The sequence below is a fragment of the Carassius gibelio genome, chromosome A4, assembly GCF_023724105.1.
Source record: "Carassius gibelio isolate Cgi1373 ecotype wild population from Czech Republic chromosome A4, carGib1.2-hapl.c, whole genome shotgun sequence".
In the NCBI taxonomy this organism is placed as follows: Eukaryota; Metazoa; Chordata; class Actinopteri; order Cypriniformes; family Cyprinidae; genus Carassius; species Carassius gibelio.
The window spans coordinates 29,981,340-30,002,500 of NC_068374.1; the positions used below are offsets into that span (position 1 = coordinate 29,981,340).

General features: G+C 37.7%; 2 protein-coding genes across 2 annotated transcripts in view; both read left to right on the forward strand.

Moving 5' to 3' along the window:
- LOC127976375 (scavenger receptor cysteine-rich type 1 protein M130-like) overlaps positions 1-14,306 on the forward strand; it is a 34,594-nt gene extending 20,288 nt beyond the window's left edge. The window contains exons 6-7 of the mRNA XM_052580760.1: positions 13,926-13,988; positions 14,119-14,306. Coding sequence (XP_052436720.1) covers positions 13,926-13,988; positions 14,119-14,174 — 119 coding nt within the window. The 3' untranslated portion in view covers positions 14,175-14,306. The remainder of the gene's footprint in view (positions 1-13,925; positions 13,989-14,118) is intronic.
- LOC127976399 (scavenger receptor cysteine-rich type 1 protein M130-like) overlaps positions 1-21,161 on the forward strand; it is a 226,170-nt gene that overhangs the window by 161,988 nt on the left and 43,021 nt on the right. The window contains exon 14 of the mRNA XM_052580796.1: positions 19,554-19,817. Within this exon, the coding sequence (XP_052436756.1) occupies positions 19,554-19,817 (264 nt within the window). The remainder of the gene's footprint in view (positions 1-19,553; positions 19,818-21,161) is intronic.

Consider the following 21,161-nt stretch of genomic DNA (forward strand, 5'->3'; position numbering starts at 1 on the left):
CATTTGACGATGCCCATGCTTGACCAATCCATCACCTTTCACCTCAGCTTCTTTAGCAATGCAGTGGTCGTCTTGAAGGTGTGTTTGGGGTCGTTATCATGTTGGAATACTTCCCTGTGGCCCAGTCTCTAAAGGGAGGGGATCATGCTCTGCTTCAGTATTTCACAGTACACGTTGGCATTCATGGTTCCCTCAGTGAACTGTATCATCTCCCCAGTACCGGCAGCACTCATGCAGCCCCAGACCATGACACTTCCACCACCATGCTTGACTGAAGGCAAGACACATTGTCTTGTTGTACTCCTCACCTGGTCGCCGCCACACGCTTGACACTATCTGAAGGGAATACGTTTATTTTGGTCTCATCAGATCACAGGACATGGTTCCAGTAATGTCTTTAGTCTGCTTGTCTTCAGCAGACTGTTTGCAGGCTTTCTTGTGCATCATCTACAGAAGAGACTTCCTTCTGGGACGACAGCCCTGCAGACCAATCTGATGCAGTCTGAGCACTGACAGGCTGACCCCCCACCCCTTCAACCTCTGCAGCAATGCTGGCAGCACTCATACGTCTATTTCCCAAACACGACATCTGGATATGATGCTGAGCACGTGCACTCAACTTCTTTGGTTGACCATGGCGAGGCCTGTTCTGAGTGAAACCTATCCTGTTAAACCACCGTGCTGCAGCTCAGTTTCAGTGTCTTGGCGATGTTCTTATAGCCCACGTCATCTTTATGTAGAGCAACAATTCTTTTTTTCAGATCCTCAGAGAGTTCTTTGCCATGAGGTGCCGTGTTGAACTTCCAGTGACCAGTATGAGAGAGTGAGAGCTAGATTAACACACCTGCTCCCCATTCACACCTGAGATCTTGAAACACTAACGAGTCACATGACACCAGGGAGAGAAAATGGCTAATGGACCCAATTTGAAAATTTTCACTTAGGAGTGTACTCACTTTTGTGGCCGGCGCTTTAGACATTAATGGGTATGTGTTGAGTTATTTTGAAGGGACAGTAAATTTACACTGTTATACAAGCTGTACACTCACTACTTTAAATTGTAGCAAAGTGTCATTTTTTCAGTGTTGTCACATGAAAAGGTATAATAAAACGTTTACAAAAATGTGAGGAGTGTACTCACTTCTGTGAGATACTGTATATTTAATCAAGTTTGTTTTATTGGGGTAAATTATCTACAAGCTTTAAACATATTTCTATGCACACCAATAATATTAAACTACTGTCGCTACACTACGGTTATACACATTTATTGCATTTATTTTCAATTCAGCCAGAAACCTATGAGTTATGATGGATCATCAGTTATACTTCACAGACCACATTGCTACAACGAGCCAGTCCTGCAGATTTGCCTTATACAACATTAGGAAGATTAGACACTTCCTGTCAGAGCAAGCCACAGAACTTCTTGTCTACTCTCCAGACTGGACTATGGTAATGTCCTCCTGGCTCTTCCTGCATGTACTATCAAGCCTTTGCAACTGATCCAGAATGCAGCAGAAAGGGTTGTCTTTAATGAGTCAAAAAAAGCTGACGTTACTACTCTCCTCATCAGGTTACACTGGCTACCAGTAGCCGCTCGCATCAGATTCAAGGTACTGATGCTTGCCTACAAGACGACCACTGGCACGACACCAACATACCTAAACTCACTGGTTAAATCATATGTGCCCTCCAGAAGTTTGCACTCTGCAAGTGAACGACGCCTTGTGGTGCCATCCCAAAGAAGTTCAAAATCACTCTCACGGACCTTTTCCTGGACTGTGTCCAGTTGGTGGAATGACCTCCCAATCTCAATTCGTACAGCTGAGTTTTTACTCATTTTCATGAAACATCTTAAGATTCATCTTTTTCGCAAGCACTTAACCAACTAATACTAGCACTTTTCTTTCTTTTCATATTTAATATAAAAAAAAAAAACCTGGATATGCGTTCTGTACTAGACTAACTGAGACTTGTCATGGCACTTGTATACTGTTGTTGTTCTCTTGTTGACCTGACTGCTTCTATTGTTCTCATTTGTAAGTCGCTTTGGATAAAAGCGTCTGCAAAATTATTAAATGTAAATAAAACTGAAAAAGGCTTAGAAGAATCCTTAGAAATCTGAAAAATTAATACCACAGCCTTAATCTTTCAGTTGAATTGGCTGATAGTTTAGAGTTTGATTTTGCCAGGGGCTATTTGAATACAATGAATTATATTTACACTAAGTGAAAATAGCATATTTTATTAGCAATAGATTCTATTTACACTTTTTAATAAATATGAGTATTTTCTTACAGTAATAGTTTGATGCTGTTCGTGCTACTTAGTGCAAGTAGTGACCAATATGTGCACCTCATTATTGTTGTAGGCCACATTATAAAACAGTATAGGCTACAATAATAACATACTGAGAGTAAATTATAATTGTTATTTACAAATGATTAAATGGAAACCGTCCCTACAACTAGCCCTAGCCTTACACAATCTCCACGTTATTTTTCACTTTTCGATAATTTCGTTGAGTTTTATTGAAAATATAAGCCTTTCGATGTGATAGGGGACGTGAAAAGGGTGAAGTAAAAAGCTCGGCAGAAGGCGGGATCGAACCCGGGTCTGTTGCCTCCAAAAACAATTACCTCGCGTCCTACCATCTGCGACACAATCATTGATAGCTTTTAGATGTCTTTTTGCATTTTTGACAAACACTAACACGCGTTGGTAGGCGGAGTTAAATAGTCTCTGTCAAAATAAAATACAAATAATTATAAAAAATAACCTACAGAAGTGTTTAATTTTCATGAGAAGGCAATCGAATGTGCCCATTCTCTTTTGGGCTCTTTATTTTGTCGTTTATCAGCAATAAGCATTCATAAAGGGTTGCACTCGTCATTAAATTATGCACATATCCAAAAAGGAGTTCATTGATATGCACATATCCAAAAAGGAATTCATGATATCTAAAATAAAACTTTTTACAAGTGAAAATGTAATTTTAACATGTAACAATTAAGTTAAAGATATCAAGAATTATGTGTATTACTAGTTGTAATTTCATTTTTGATATGATAAACGCATTTCTGCATTTCTGATGACGTCATTTTTGATATCAAGAATACGTGTCCTTACTAGTGAAAATGTAATTGTTGATATCAAGAATTAAATTGTTGATATCAAGAATTAAATTGTTGATATCAAGAATTAAATTGTTGATATCAAGAATCGACGTCAGTACTAGTAACCATGTGATTACTGATATCAAAAATAAAGGTCTTTACTAGTAAGAATTGTATTTCTGATATGTGAAATCGGAATTTCAACTAGTAAGAAAGCAATTCTTGATATCAACAATTAAATTTGAATGGAAGCCTATGGTGACATTTAACTAGTGAAAATACAATTCCTGATATCAAGAATTAACATTGTTACTAGTGGAAATTGAATTGTTGATATCAAAAATAGCAATTGTTACTAGTATAAATCTAATTCCTGATATTAAAAATTAACATTGTTACTAGTGGAAATTGAATTGTTGATATCAAAAATAGCAATTGTTACTAGTAGAAATCTAATTCCTGATATTAAAAATTAACATTGTTACTAGTGGAAATTGAATTATTGATATCAAGAATTAACATTTTTACTAGTGAAAATTGAATTGTTGATATCAAAAATAGCAATTATTACTAATAGAAATCTAGTTCCTGATATCAAGAATCAACATTTTAACTAGTGAAAATCGAATTGTTGATATCAAGAATTAACATTGTTACTAGTGACAATTAAATTGTTGATATCAAGAATTTAATTTTTGATATCAAGAATCGACGTCTGTACTAGTAACCACGTGATTACTGATATCAAAAATAAAGGAGATCATGAATATTAATGAGATTTTCCGACACCCCTCGTTCTAGCGTCATCATTGGCCAAAGATGGCAGAAGAACGTCCACTTGCAGAAACGGCTCCTCCTTTATTTATTTGATTTGTTGTTTTGAAACTTGAAAATTATATTGAGGCTGGATTCATTTTTGTAAATCGATGCTGTTTCTTTTTTTTGGCCACCAAGTCCTTCGGATAATTAAAAGGAAAAATGAACAAGGCATTCATTTAGTTTTAAAAATAACTTCATGTCGTTTGTTCAGGGTTTTATTTTTGGTTTTATTACACTTTCTTCTAATAGCCTATATCAAATAAAAAAAATACATCCAAAAATAAAAACAGGTAATAATGCATCATACAAATATTTTACTGGACTTTATTATTATTATTATTTGGAATATCGTTGACATGAATGAGTCGTGTCCTAATAGGAATTATTTTTATATAACATGTTGTCCGGTTCTTGAAGCATCGGTGGACAAGAGGACTGGTAAATAAATTTACACTGTTATACAAGCTGTACACTTGTAGCAAAGTGTCATTTCTTCTGTAGATACTGTATATTTAATCAAGTTTGTTTTATTGGGGTAAATGATCTACAAGCATTTAACATATTTCTATGCACACTAATAACATTAAACTACTGTTGCTACACTACAGTTATACACATTTATTTTCAATAAATAAATCCTTATAATCTTGCTCCCTCTAGTGGATAAACGTAATATCACAGCCATCATCTTCCACTTGAAATTGGCTGATGGTTTAGAATTTGATTTTGGCAGGGGCTATTTGAATACAATGAATTATATTTACACTAAGTGAAAATAGCATATTTTATTAGCAATAGATTGTATTTACCTTATTTGATAATATGAGTATTTTCTTACAGTAATAGTAGTTTGATGCTGTTTGTGTTGCTTATTGCAAGTAGTGACCAATATGTGCACCTCATTATTGTATTAGGCTACATTATAAAACAGTATAGGCTACAATAATAACATATTGAGAGTAAATTATAATTGTTATTTACAAATGATTAAATGGAAACCTTCCCTACAATTAGCCCTAGCCTTACACAATATCCGCGTTATTTTCCACTTTTCGATAATTTCGCTGAGTTTTATTGAAAATATAAGCCTTTCGATGTGATAGGGGACGTGAAAAGGGTGAAGTAAAAAGCTCGGCAGAAGGCGGGATCGAACCCGGGTCTGTCGCCTCCAAAAGCAATTGCTTCGTGCTCTACCGTCTGCGCCACATTAACTGATAGGATAATGGTGTCTTTTTACACTTTTGACAAACACTAACATGCGTTGGTAGGCGGAGTTGAATATTCTCTGTCAAAATAAAATAAAAATAATTATTAAAAATAGCCTACAGGAGCATTTTATTTTCACGAGAGGGCAATCGAATGTGCCCATTCTCTGTTGGACTCTTTACCTTGTCGTCTATCCTCCATAAACATTCATAAAGGGTTGGACTCGTCATCAAATTATGCACATATCCAAAAAGGGGTTCATTGATATGCACATATCCAAAAAGGAATTAATGATATCTTAAATTACAATTTTTACTAGTGAAAATGCAATTTTAACATGTAAGAATTAAGTTACTGATATCAAGAATTAAGTGTATTACTAGTTGTAATTTCATTGTTGATATGATGAACTTATTTCTGCGAGTGATGACGTCATTGTTGATATCAAGAATACGTGTTGTTACTAGTGGAAATGTAATTGTTGATATCAACAATTCAATTATTGATATCAACAATTAAATTGTTGTTATCAAGAATTAAATTGTTGATATCAACAATTCACATGTTTAAATGTTAAAACGGCGCCAAAACTATTACAGATATCAAAATGCATTTGTTACTAGTTACAATTCTAAATTCACATATCAGCTTTGTATTTCTTACTAGTAAAAATATAATTTTTGATATCAACAATGACATTTTTACTAGTAAAAATGTGAATTCTTGATATCAACAATTTAGTTGTTACTAGTTGAAATGTTAATTCTTGATATCAAAAATGTAATTGTTACTAGTGACACTGTTCATTTCTGATATCTGAAAATGTATTTCTGATATCAACAATTGGGAGGGTAATTTCTGATATCTAAAATGGCATTCTTACTAGTAACAATTACATTCATGATATCAGAAATGAACATTGGCACTAGTGACAATTAAATTGTTGATATCAAGAATTAAATTGTTGATATCAACAATTAAATTGTTGATATCAAGAATAGACGTCTTTACTAGTAACTATGTGATTACTGATATCAAAAATAAAGGTCTTTACTAGTAAGAATTGTATTTCTGATATGTGAGATCGGAATTTCAACTAGTAAGAAAGCAATTCTTGATATCAACAATTAAATTTGAATGGAAGCCTATGGTGACATTTAACTAGTGAAAATACAATTCCTGATATCAAGAATTAACATTGTTACTAGTGGAAATGTAATTGTTGATATCAAAAATAGCAATTGTTACTAGTATAAATCTAATTCCTGATATCAAAAATTAACATTGTTACTAGTGAAAATGTAATTGTTGATATCAAAAATTCTAATTGTTACTAGTGGAAATGTAATTGTTGATATCAAGAATTAACATTGTTACTAGTAAAAATTGAATTGTTGATATCAAGAATACATATCCTGCGAATGAATAAAAGTTAATTTGGCTTGCCATAGTATGCTGCCTCAGGAGAAGCGATCTCAGCTCTGCACACGATGGCAGTGCTCTAAGTTTTTCTGGCACAGCTTCTTGAAATCCCTGGACGAGGGTGGAGCGGATTCAGAGATGTTTAAAGATTTACGCACAGCAATGGATGTGTGCTCAAAGCCACAAAGAAGACCAGACAGACCATGGGCTACATAGTTATGGTCCATCGGCACCTGTGGCTGACACTCACCGAGCTGAAGGATGCGGACAGGAGGGCACTGCTCAGCGGTCCTGTATCTCCATCTGGCCTATTTGGAGACGCAGTGGAGGTTATTGTGGAGCGTTTCTCAAAGGCAACTCTAATCTCTATGGCGATGAGACAATTCCTGCCGCACCGGGTTGCAGCACAGCCTCCTTTGCATAGTAGATCCTCATCTGCTTCTAACCAGCCGTCGAATCGCCCACCCTTTGTTTTCACTTCATCAGCACCAGACCAGGAGCTGTCTGTTCGTACCAAAACTCTGTGGCAGAGGGTATCAATGAAAAGGCATGACGGCTCCAAGAAAGGTGGAAACCATCCCAGATGAGCCCCTTCGTCAAAACAAAAGCCTGGTTCCTGATGAGAGGGTGCAGAGGAGGACAGCACTGAGCGGTGGGCCCGCCGCTGTCGTCTGAAATGTTCTCACGAAGTCTTCTTGGCACTTGCAGGTGACTACGAGAATGTCTTTTGCTGTGGGCTGATGTCTGTTTTGTGTATGTTTAAAATGCAATTAAAGCTGCAGTAGGTAACTTTTGTAAAAATATATTTTTTACATATTTGTTAAACCTATCATTATGTCCTGACAGTAGAATATGAGACAGATCTCTGGGCTCAGGGCTCCTCTCAGTGCTCCTCCCAGTGCTCCTATTGCCATTTGCAGAAAGCCATCCACTCCCGGTAAGAAACAACCAATCAGAGCTGCGGTCCATAACTTTGTTTGTGTTCATAATGTAGAAAAATGTATATAATAAGCGAGTACACCATGAATCCGTTTTCCAAACAGTGTTTTTAGCTTGTCCTGAATCACTAGGGTACATCTATAATAAGTGTTTATATTCAGACTATTTTAGATTGCTTCGGGGGTACCGCGGCGGAGTAACCCAGTACCTTTGTGATTCTTCATAGACATAAACAGAGAGAAGTAGTTCCGGCTACAATGTTCTTCCGCAAGACGCAAGCAGTTCTGTTTATTAACCGCTAGAGCGTCAAAAGTTCCCTACCGTAACAGGATTCCTCACGGGGACTGGAGACTGAACCCTGGGACAGTGATGCTGATCTGGGAATGGTTTGGGAAAGCAGAGGTAGACCTGTTAGCGACAGTAGAGAACACGCATTGCCCTTTGTTCTTCTCTCTGTCATGATCTACCCTGGGTGGGGATGCACTCATAACGCCATGGCTGTATACATTCCACCCACTGAAGATTTTGTCACAAGTGCTGCTCAAAATCAGATAGGAGAAGGCATCAGTGTTATTAGTCGCTCTGTACTGGCCGAACAGGCCTTGGTCTCCTGATCTTCTGGAAATTCTAACATCTCCCCCATGTCCGATCCCGCTGAGACGAGAACTCCTGTCTCAGGCGGACAGCTCAATATGGCACCCCAACCTAGAATGGTGGAAACTTCAGGTGTGGGTGGTATGCGGGAACCGGTAAACACTGGTTCATTATCTCGACGCATGATGGACATGATTGCAGAGGCATGAGCCACTTCTACAAGATGCCTGTGTGTTTGTAAATGGACAGTGTTTGAGAGATGGTGTGAATCGAATGGTCAGGACCCGGGAAACTGCCCCATGTCTGACATTCCGGATTTTCGGCAGCAACGAATGGATTGCGGCAGTATGCCCTCCACAATTAAGGTTTACTTTGCAGCTATTTCAGCTTTTCACGCTGCTTTTGATGGGCGCTCATTTGGGAAACGCGATCTAGTGATCAGATTTTTGAGAGGCGCGAGGACTAAAACCCTGCTGCCCCCATACAATGTCATCCTGGGATCCGGCTCTGGTGCTGGGAGCTCTAGCCCTCCCGCCAGTCAAGCTATTTCAGTCTATCGTCTTGAAGGGGCTCTCACTTAAAATTGTGTTTCTGATTGCCCTGCTTTAGGACCAGGTGATTTTAACGTCACACCTAAGCCAAAATTGTCAACGTGCCTAAATCGCTCTCAACACTGAGTCAGGTGTTGTGTCCGGTGAGGGCTTTACGACACGATATATACCGCACGGCCCAGTTTCGTCAATCCGAGCAAATGTTTGTATGCTTCGGAGGCAGCGCCAAAGGGCAGCCTGTCTCTAAACAACTGCTGTCACAATGGGTGGTTGACGCTATTGCCTTGGCATATTCTAGCCATGATATGGAATGTCCTATTGATGTCAGAGACCAATCGACGAGGGCTGTCACCTCCTCGTGGGCGTGGACTAAAGGAGTTTGGTGGCTCGATGGTCTCCGAAGAATACCTTTGCCAGGTCCTACTATTTGGACATGCAGTCATTAGCCTCACAGGTCCTATCGGTGAGTACGACCCATGGTTCTACCTGGAACCACTAGTCGCTTGACTACACTGGTGGTTTCGACAATGTCCTGTAGGGAGTTCGGGAGTGGGACCACCATCAAGTTAAGACTGTGGCACCTCGATGCAGCTATTCTCTATGTGTGTTGTATTGTGCCCGACATTCCCGCTTATTATCAGGCGCTCTTAGAGACCTGTCGTCTGTTACTGTCGTAACCTCGGTTCCCTGAGAGACGGGAAATGATACATGGCATAGGCCACCATGTTCACTGCTCTGATCTGCTGTACTATTGGTTCAGTCTAAAGATTTTGAGTTTATCTCTCCAATACGCTGCATTATGTAGTGGCGGTGCACCACCACCATTCGCCGTCTTGGCTGGCATTGGCCAGTGAGAGCTGCAACTTCACTGGCTTTGTGCAAAAAGATTTCAGGTAGGTCAGGAAGGAAGTGGGCTCTTCAAGACGTTAACGCCATGTCTTGTTCCTGTCTCTAAGGGAGCCGAGGTTACGAAAGTATCCAGAGACATTTCTCATTTAAAGACGCACAATAATGACGTATGAATGGTCACAAGGCATTACTAATAAGAAAAAAATAAATGCCATTTTTTTTAAGGGCATCATATTCTATTCACCCATTAAACAAAACACAGACTGGTACACCCAACATGGCTGCACATCCGGTCGTTCAGTGAATCATATCCTGATTTGACTACTTTTGTCTTCAATACTGTGACAACTCCTTCTGGTTAAATATTCTCACTTTTTTATCTTGCTGTGAACAATGGCATTTAATGACATATCCATTGATACTTTAAAAGAAAAAACTAAGTGAAGCACTTTCCATATCATTAAGTATCCCTAATGTGCAGACTGTGGATGTTCTCACGCGGCTGCTTGCCTCACTTACTCGTTAGGTCCGCTGTCCTGACATTTTATCCTACCCTGACAGATTTTCCTACCCGGGTTTACTGCGCACACGCACATCAATATCGCGTCCTTTGTCTCATGTTAAACAACGATATTTAGTGTATCTGCATTACTGTAAGGGTAGGTTTAGGGTTGGGGTAGGTGTAGACTTTAATAAAAATGCAATCTAATTGGTAGAAAATAATATTTATTGTTGGTTTCCTGTAGCTGTATCCCTTCTAGCTACAACCGCGAATATAACACATAATTACTGTATTTGCAGTACTGTAAGGGTATGATTAGGGTTGTGGTAGGTGTAGACGTTAATAAACCATAACTTTACAGTAGCATTTTTCGTTGCGAAATTGTACTACCCACTGTTTTAGTGGGAGGTAGGAAAATCTGACAGCGTAGGACAAATCGACAGAACACCGCCCCTGCTTTTGAAATTATTATTAAAAAAGAATAATAATAAAATGAGAGAAATATCACTCTCACTCTCAAAGCTACATTATTCTGTCACTCTGAGTGTTAGAATACATTAAAGCAGCAGATAAAAAGTAAAATGAATGTGCTCTGAGTCTGAAATGAGTTATTGGGTTGTTAAGTGATGACGTAAGAATCGCTTTTTCCGGGTCCAAGCCTCAACTCACTTCACTTGAGAATATGACCTCAGCAGCCGTTTATGAGCACTGTTTATTGATATTAATCATTTAAGCTAAACGCTATCAAACTTACTGTATACACTACAACCTCCGTTCTCACAGCGTCCCAAACACAAATAATTTATATATATATTTTTTAGATATATATATATAAATTATTCGGTATGGAGTTAAAGGTTAAGATTATAATTTTTGCTAGTATTCGATCACATTGTGAGTTTATACATTGTGTCAGACTTCATTAAGACTACATTAAACAATTTAGATTTGAAGCTGAAATTTAGCTGTGAACAAATAAGTGAACATTTTCTGTCTGAAAAAAAAAGTGTGATTTGTCTGCTCCTCTTTACAATAAGTGTTTTGCTGCCATCTGCTGGATGTATTACACATTACAGTGTTAAACACACTAGTATAAATATCTTTCATATGATGGCAAATTATATATTTTTTTTTACAGCAGAAAACAATGTCTGAATAGCCTTCTGCTGTTGTACACAATCGGTCCAATTCATTTGATAATGTATTAACACACTGTTTGTGCTTTTGATTAGAACATCATAATGAAGTTCATTTATTTCAGTAATTCAACTCAAATTGTGAAACTTAACTGTGTATTAAATAAATTCATTGCACACAGACTGCAGTAGTTTAAGTTGTTAAAGTTAAGTCTTTGGTTCTTTAAATTGTGATAAATTGGGCTCACATTTAACAAAACATACAAATTCACTATTATGAGCGAATTAGAATACTTCATAAGACCAAAAAAAAATAATAATAATAAATTGCGATTTTTTTTTTTTTTTTTTTTTTTTTTTGGTCTTTTGGAAAGCATGTTCATTTACTGAACATGTACTCAATACTTGATTTGGGCTCCTTTTGCTTTAATTACTGCCTCAATTCAGCGTGGCATGGAGGTGATCAGTTAGTGGCACTGCTGAGGTTTATATGGAAGCCCAGGTTTATCTGACAGTGGCCTTCAGTGGCTCCTCTGGACAACTGTCAGATCAGCAGTCTTCCCCATGATTTTGCAAAACTCTGAAAGTGACGTGGCATTCAGCCAAGACCCATACTCAGAATTTCTGTTCTGCATTTAACCCATCCAAAGTGCGCACACAGAGCAGTGTACACACACACACTGTGAACACACACCCGGAGCAGTGGGCAGCCATTTATGCTGCGGCACCCAGGGAGCAGTTGGGGGGGTTGATGCCTTGCTCAAGGGCACCTAAGTCATGGTATTGAAGGTGGAGAGAGAACTGTACATGCACTCCCCCCACCCACAATTCCTGCCGGCCCGGGACTCAAACTCACAACCTTTCGATTGGGAGTCAAACTCTCTAACCATTAAGCCACAACTTCCCAGTCTTCCTTCCCAGTCCACTTAAGCACATTCTTATTTACTTAAACATTAATCACACTGTGATTCATTTGTTCTTCAAAATGCTAGACACAAGCGGCAAACGTTAAACACAACTAAAGCACAGTTGTCATCGTTTACACAAAATTAAAAATTGTTCACACTTGTTTATAATGATGTGATCAAACAAACTATAAATGAGCCAATTCAGAGTACACAAGAGGCACAGATTTATTGGCTTATCACATTTGACCTATTGGTGGCTCTGTTATCAAATCAATGTGCTGTGTTCTGTGTAAGTTGACAATGGCACACACAAAGTTTGGTGTCAATATGCCAAAACATTGCAGAGATACAGCCTCAAGTGTCATTGCAACTTTTTGGCAGCATGGTCTGAAGATTATTTGAGCGCATTTTGGTGAGAATTGGACGAACGATGATTACAATAACAATAGAAAAAAAACAACAAAATAAAATTACATTTTAAGATTTTTTTTTATATTATTTTGGAGTTAATTTGACTCAACATGAGCCAAGGATTCAGAGGAAAAAAAGATTTTCCTTCTGTGCCTTACGGTTAAAAAGTTATTAGCATAAACATGAGTGAAAGTTTGGACAAGTGGTAGCGACTCCAAGAGTTAGAGACTCCAAATTTGCTTTGGTTAATGTTGAGACTATCCTCTATCAGTGTGCCAGATTTCACAACTTTTCCTGCAAGTGGTTCTATTGGCTACCATAGAGCAAGAAGAAGAAGAAGAAAAAAAATAATAAAACGCCCACGGATGCAATAGTTGCCATCGCACCTTCGGTGCTTGGTCCCTAAATATAGCTGCAACCAGCAATTATGGGACCAAGCACTACAGAGGCATTAGACCAACTGCAGAAATAAGTAATTAAAACAATTTTAAAGGGGTCCTATTATGCTCTTTTACAAAGTATTGATGTTGTTTTGGGGATGTACTACAACAGGCTCTCATACTTGGTTATTTGAAAAACATTATACCTCTTGCCCCAGTTTGCATGAACGGCTTGAATAGTTCATGTATCTAATGAATGCCCACCTTCTGGAATATGAGATGTGCCGTGATTGGTTAGCTGGGCCAGTGTGTGCTGTTATTGGTTAGCTTGGCCAGTGTGTTTTGTGTTTGACAGCACTTGGCGCCTGCTCAGGAAATGTGTTACCTCTTACCATAGCTGCCTTTTGCGAGCTTCAGTTTAAATATTGCTTCAAAGTCAAATCAATTTGGGCGTGATTTAAACCCAGATGATTGTAATCACTCTTAACTTGTCTGAAAAAGAAATGCCACTAGACATAAGCAACAGCACAGCAATACTGTCTTAATGGGCTTTTTGACTTACATTTAATTTTAAATCATGTTGGCATATGTAGTGAACACACCATAGAATTATGATGATGTGATCATGAATAGACAGAGCTCTCGAGGTTTAACAGGTGAGATGCACATAATTCTTTTTTATTACCCTACGCATATTTACATGAGTATTATAATGTGCTGGAGAAAGCTGGCTGAGATAAGGATCTAACTGCAGGACTTTAATAGAAGTAAATGAGAGAACAAATGGGAAACCAAAAAACACAAGCAAGAGAAAAATAAGCACCACTATAGTCAACAGCTGACAAAGCACAAGCGAGACACAAGGGCCATTTACTCCATGCTCTTGACTGCACTTCATTGATTGTTTTTGTGTGTTCATGTGGACAAGATTATTATTATTTTTAAATGGAGGAAAAACTCCTGTTTAAAAACATACCCATGTATATGTGAACTAGGCCTCAGACGTGTTCTGTTTAATCAAGGGATCCTTCAAATGAGATTATTTATGACAGATGTTTTATGACATGTATTTATGTAATTCTTGATCAGAGAGAGTTCAGGAGGAGTATGATGATGTGATGAGTGTCAGTGAAGATGTGAGAAACCTGTTGGGTAAGTTATTAAAACCCTTTTGTTCTCATTATATTAACATCTTTATTTAAATTTAGTTAATATTTTCCAGTTTAGGCTTTCATCCAATAACAACATTTGACCTGATTTAATATTTTGTATTTAATAACAGATTATGATGATGTGGAGGAGGAGTCAAACAAAGACGTGGTGCATTCAGCTCAGTGATCATCCACTGCCTCGGTTCAACAAATCTGAACAAGGTTTAAGTGATACTGATATTGATATGTCACATCTCAGTTTTTTATATTACCGAACCCCCCAGCCCCCACCCCCCAATTTTTGTATTTCAACTTTTAAGCCTTTGTGAGTTTTGTATTTTTGGGCCTTGTTAATATCAATTAAAATAAAACTTTTTAGACTTATATGACTGTGTGTGTGTGTGTGGGTGTGTGTGTGTGTGTGCGTGTGTGTGTGTGTGTGTGTATTTCAATGAGAACCTCGAAATCAAACTTAAAGATCATGAGACAACCACAGTGATAGATGAAGACATCTTAAACATATGACCAAATGACCGTGAGTGATTTAACAGTCTTCAGCAGTGCTGCAGCAAGCACTAGACTAGAGATTTGTAAGTGGATAAATACTGAATAAATAAATAATAATTTTAATAATAACAATGATAAATAATTTTACTTGTATATGCATAATTTATCAAGCTTTATAAGTGTTGAGTTATATGTAATTCAAGAACCTGTAACACATTTAAAATACTTTTTTTCCCTACAATAATCCATATTAATCACTTTATAATAAATTTAGCAATACATTATGACTTTATAATGCTTAACAAAACAATATAACCCATCAACATAAAACAAGCACAGTTGACTATAGTCTGACGTCACATGCTGCATGTATGCTGCAGTCATAAATGAAATCATGGCAATGTACTACTACTTCTTGATACTTTTAATATTATTTTGGTCGGTAGTTGTCCTTCCCTGCAGTACCGAGTCATTCGAAGCTCCACACAATATTACATCTTCTCACTGCTGACAGAGATAGTATGGAGCTGCAGGTTCGTTTCGGTTGATTGTAAGTATCCACTTCATCAAGCGCTCTTTTTTTTTTTTCTTATTTTATTTTGATGTTAATATCCCGTTACAGTTTTTGATTCAGTTCTATTATTCATTTAACATTTCAGTAGTCCTCAAGTTTACCATCTCAGTCCTTTACTGCCACCCCAACAGCATAGTTCAGTATTGCAGAATTAAACATACAACTTTTGCTGTATGATGAACTGTTTTTATATTTTATTAATGGCCTACTCTTTTTTTTTATTTCTTTTTTTTATGCCCTACTAATATACTATATGCATTAATATATGTAAACTGGTGTGTACTTGACAAGCATTGCTAAAATATACTTCTGAATAATAATAATTGTATATAATATAATTCTGAATGTTGGTACATTACTGGTCTTCATTAATAATATAGGCTACTAAGTAAAAACTAATTTAACTCATATTGTGCCTTATCAAACTCTTATTTAAAATATATAATATTTTTGTTGTTTCTACATTAATTTTAACAATATAAATATATGATGTATTATGCAATTAATTGTGAATTACAGAAAATTTTTATTATCTTTTTTTATCATTTGACAGCACTGTTATTATGAAAATGTGTACAAAACAGGAATTAATGTCTTAATTTTGCTTCTATCTGTTAGTCAAGATGTCATAGCCATTGAGTTGCTATATATTGTGTGTGTGTCTTAAAGAAGCTCAAATTTCAGTGGACAGTGTGAAGTGGAGCGGTATCTTCCCAGTCTGATTCATAAGTTGGTTGAAAACTATGTGGTGACTCAGTTTTTTTTTTTTTTTGTAGTGTTTAATAAATGTCCCAATTCCAAAACTTAGTACATTACAGAAAGACTCTGAAAATCACCAGAAGAAAATGCAGGGTTCCTGATCCTGTGAACATGCTATAGTCCTACTACAGAGATGCATGAGGACTGCACATGTGGCCAGAGGATATTATAATGTATTGAAAAGTCTAGAACAATATTTTGTTCATGTAATTAATGACTGACAGATTTATATATGAGGGAGGTCTGGGGTAATATCGTGATGGTTCAGAAGGGATAGACGTCTCCTCTGCAGGAAGTGAACAACATGCTTTTCTGCTCAGCTGCATTCTGTTTCTGTTTGTTTCTGTTTCTGTTTGTCTTGATGGTAACCATGTTTTAAATTCACAACAAACTAAAAATGCTCAGTTGCATAAACATAGCTATCATGTCAAGACTTTGGCTCATGAGTTAGTCTGATCATCTAGCATGTGTAGCCAATGGGTATGACTTAAAAGTAATGACCCATCATAAAGAAAAAATAAACATTTAAATAACAACAATGTAGCATATTATGACGAACCTCCTGAGTTTTTTTTTTTTTTTTTTTTTTTTTTTAAACTCTATACATGTTGTACTTTTTTCATGTTTTATTGCCACCCTTTTACATTCTAATTGTGCTTTCAAGGAGTTCAGTATTCTATAAAATAATATAGTGTTATTCACTTTATTCAACTTAATCCAAGCAGCAGAATCCTTAGTCATCTTCAAGATTTGGCTAAAAACATGTCTCATCCATCTTTATTTGACCCTCTAACCCTTTAGCACTCACTTTTCTAATTCTGTTCTTAAAAAAGAAGAAAAAAACATGCCCCATTCAGTTTGTCTCGTGTGCTCATTTAAAGGACCCCACAAAATGCTAGGGCCTCCTTGAAAACTATATTTTTATGTTTTTACATTTATTTAAATTGGACATTAATACATATATAAATAATACATAAATGTGGAAATAACTAAATGTATAAATAAGTAAATACATTCTTGTCTGCTGGTCTTTACAATAAGAAGATTTACTGACATCTGGATAAATACAGCATTGCAGCATTAAACGTACATGAATATTGCTGTCATTTTATTCATCTTTAAGCAATATCTATTGAAAGTATTGAAAACCTGTTGAAAGTAGATCATATTTAATTCAATAAAAACTAAAACAAACAAACAAAAAAACTAAAAGAAATCACTTTAGCCTGCATGTAGCATGTTTAATTGTTTCCTTGGTTATAATAAAGGAACAAATTATAAAAATCCACTTACAGTAATAGTATACTTCTTTTTTCATAGAAACAGTGAGATTAATGTTAAATTCATTAAAATTAGTCATGAGAAATTGGTTCTAGTAAGTTTGTGTAAGTGCTAAGTGCACAGAATTCAGTCATCAGTGCTTGTGTCTGCTGTGTTCAAGTTCAGGTTTTGATGCTGAATATAAGCTGCAGTGTTTCTGTATCAATCTGCTTTAAGTTTAGTTTGAAATTATATACTGACTTCTGACTGACAAGAGTCTGTCCTGGAGGAGGAGTCCCGATCATCAGCGCTCACACTTTATTGATATATATGGAGAAAATAAAAATGCTGCTTTCTGATTTGTCACTGATTGTGTTTGATGATTTCCTCTGTTGTGTCTAATAAGGTAACAGTGAGTGTCATTGGCAGCTGTGAGTCTCTCTCTCTCTTTGGGGGCTGACAGGAGCCAGTTTCTTCAGTGTGTTTTTGAGGGAGCAGAGGAGAAACTTATGCTGTGTTCTGAGCTGAAGAAATAGTGTTTGTCTAGCAGAAGGAACAGATGGAGAACTTGATGCTGATGATTCTGTGTTATATGGTAAAAATAATCACCTCTGGTAGGTACATGCTCAGGGTCAAGAGGTAATCTATACTATTAAATGAGCTCAAATAATTTACATGTAATGTTACACTTCACTACTTTTTACTATGTTTGGTATGTTCACTAATTGTCTCCCACTTTCATGTGTAGACAATGTGAGTGTGAGGTTGGTGAATGGCAATAATCCCTGTGCTGGTCGAGTGGAGGTTTATCATGATGGTCAGTGGGGAACAGTGTGTCATCGGGACTGGGATATGACTGATGCTGCAGTGGTTTGTAGAGAGCTGGACTGTGGTACGGCTGTAAAAGCAACACTTAATGCTCACTTTGGACGAGGATCGGGATCAATTTCTATGTCTAATGTATACTGTAGTGGATCAGAGAATGCACTGAAAGACTGCCGTTCAGACAGCCGGTATGTACAGTACTGTAAACATGATCATGATGCTGGTGTCGTCTGTTTAGGTAAGCTGCTCCTCAGACTGTTATTTCATCACTCTCTTTCATAATTCTCCCAAACTGCATCAATGTCAATCTTATTAATCAAACAATCTGTTTAATTGTTTTCTTCATAATAATATATTCATCCTCATCCCCCCTTTTTTTATAACAAACTATAATGGACAGAAACACCATTAAATGTCTTTTATATTATTCAGACCGTCTGATTAATATGTACTTTAATAAAGACTATAAAATTATGTATGGAAGTTAAAATTGCAGAAAAAAATAGTGTAGAATAAATGAAATAATTTAATAACAGTCTAGTGTTTTCTCTAGTGTTCCAGCTGAGTAGAGATGTTTAATTAATTATCTATATTTATAACTCAAAGACTCAGAAAAAAGACTTCGACTTGTTGATGGGTTTCACCTGTGTTCTGGAAGAGTGGAGATGCTCCGTACTGAAGGATGGGGTTCAGTGTGTGCTGCTGCCTTTGACCAGAAGGATGCAGAGGTTGTGTGTAGAGAGCTGGACTGTGGGGCTCCTGTACAGGTGCTGGGAGCAGCTACTTTTGACAAAGGAGACACTCAGATGTCGACACAAGAGATTCAGTGCAGAGGAAATGAATCACAAATAGACATCTGCCAACGATCATCTTCACAAAAGCACAGTTGTTCCCATGACAATGATGTTGGAGTTATCTGTACTGGTTGAGTATTAACATTTGCCATATCTTTAGATAAATTACATACAAGCATACATAATATAATGCTGCTGTATTCCTCAGTTATCTTGACTATAGATTTACACTGTTTAAATGTCACTTGTTTGTCCAGGTTACACTGATCTCAGGCTGGTAAATGGTTCAAACTCTTGTTCTGGAAGAGTGGAGCTTCAGTTCCTCAATGATTGGGGCACAGTCTGTGATGCTTGCTGGGATATGAGAGCTGCCAGTGTCCTATGTAGACAGCTGAATTGTGGGATTGCTGTGTCTGTTGTGGGATCAGACTGGTTTGGAGAGGGAAGTGGTGAAATCTGGGCTGATGTGTTTGATTGTGACGGGAATGAAACAAAACTCTCAGAATGTTCCATCTCTTCATGGAGTCGAGCTGAATGTTCTCATAGACGAGATGTTGGAGTCGTCTGCTCTAGTGAGCAAATTCACACCACAATGATATCATGGGTTTCAGAATAAAACTGCACATTTTAACAAATGTATATATTATGTTTATATATTTTAAATAAACACTGAATGACAAATAAATACTCTCTCCAGACAATGAAACTCATCTGGGAAACTACAGCTCCACACAGCAGCTGTCAATCACAAACTTTGGTAAGAAAATCTACTTCTGGGCAGGTTATTTAGTTGTTAGTAATCAATAATGTTCATGTACAATCACTCTTTTTTTTCTCTGAATATCAGGTCGGGGGTCCATCAGGCTGGTGGGTTCTGGGGGAGACTGTGCAGGGAGGCTGGAGGTTTTTCACAATGGCTCATGGGGGACAGTGTGTGATGACTCCTGGGATATTAAAGATGCTCATGTGGTGTGCAGACAGCTGCAGTGTGGAGTGGCCCTCAGTAACCAGCAGGTACCAGCCTGGTTTGGTCCTGGTTCTGGACACATATGGCTGGATGAGGTGGAGTGTGAGGGGAATGAGACGTCCCTGTGGAGTTGCTCTTCTCCAGGTTGGGGAGAACATGACTGTCAGCACAAGGAGGATGTAGGAGTCGTGTGCTCAGGTAAACAGAAGGAATTGTATTTAAATAAATTGATTACATTTTGAAAATTTTAATAACCTATGTATGCGATTGATAAAATCCATTCTTAGTCATGTTAGGGTGCAGTAGGGTTTCGGAACTGAGAGTCTGTCTATATTCAGATTTCAACTGTCCTTCTTGGTCAAATAGCCCTTGATGCCTTCAGTGTGACTCTACAAGTCATGAAAATAAAGAAAACTCTTTGAATGAGAAAGTGTGTCCAAACTTTTGGTCTGTACTATATATATATATATATATATATAGTTAAGACCAGTTATTGCATTAACAGTATGCTGCCTCTGACTGTGAGAAGTCATTACAGAGTTCTCTTATGAGAGTCCTCTCGTGTTGCGTAAACTAGCTGGTACTGGAAAATCCCTTTTTCTTGAGAATACCGAAGCCAAAAAATTATCCTTATTTTTGCATTAATTTAAAGTGCATTGCTGCCCATGGTGAGACAGCTTGCGCGCCTAATGGTCGCTCTGCAAGAACTGCTGTAACCTATCAAAGGACTGCTTGTGACGTAGGCACCAGTGAGGGCACGGGCACCCCTGCACGTCACATCCCGCCAAAATGGACGAGGCTTATGTCGATATTTGCTGGGTTCAGACAGGTTACGCTTCGATTTTTCATCTAGTCAGCGAAGTGTCGCGAAATGAGCTGAGGCGTTGTTTCAGCAACGGAGTCCGCCACCCCTTCCACACAAGAGTCGAGTGGTGTGTGGTCAAGCTTCAACGTGGAGCTCCTCCGCCTTCTCAACCAGGTTGTTGAAGACCTCGGCCTGGATTGGTCTCTGCCTGAGGAACCCGCCTGGGCAGGCAACACTTGACACCTGACGCGAGGCCCCTCCATTCCTGCCGGAACTCCAGGAGGAGCTGACTATGAGCTGGAAGGTGCCATTTTCCGCCGGCTTTTTTTTATACAAACCGTTCTGCCGATTCAGAGTGATGCAGGTTTGTACAAAGCCCTCATTCAGAGCTCGTTCATAATGCTCACAACCAGACAGATTCTCACGCAGATTCGTCCAAGAGACTGCTTTATCTCAGTGGATCTAAAAGATACCTATTTTCAGATTCAAATAACACCCATCACAGGCCTTTCTTGCGATTCGTCTTCGAGGGCCAGAGCTATCAGTACACCGTCCTGTCGTTTAATCTATCTTGGGCGCCTCGTACATTCACAAAGTACATGAATTATCGAATTTTTAATTATCTGGATGACTGGCTAATTCTAGCGCAGTCAGAAGCAGGACAGATGCACAGGGCTTTATTA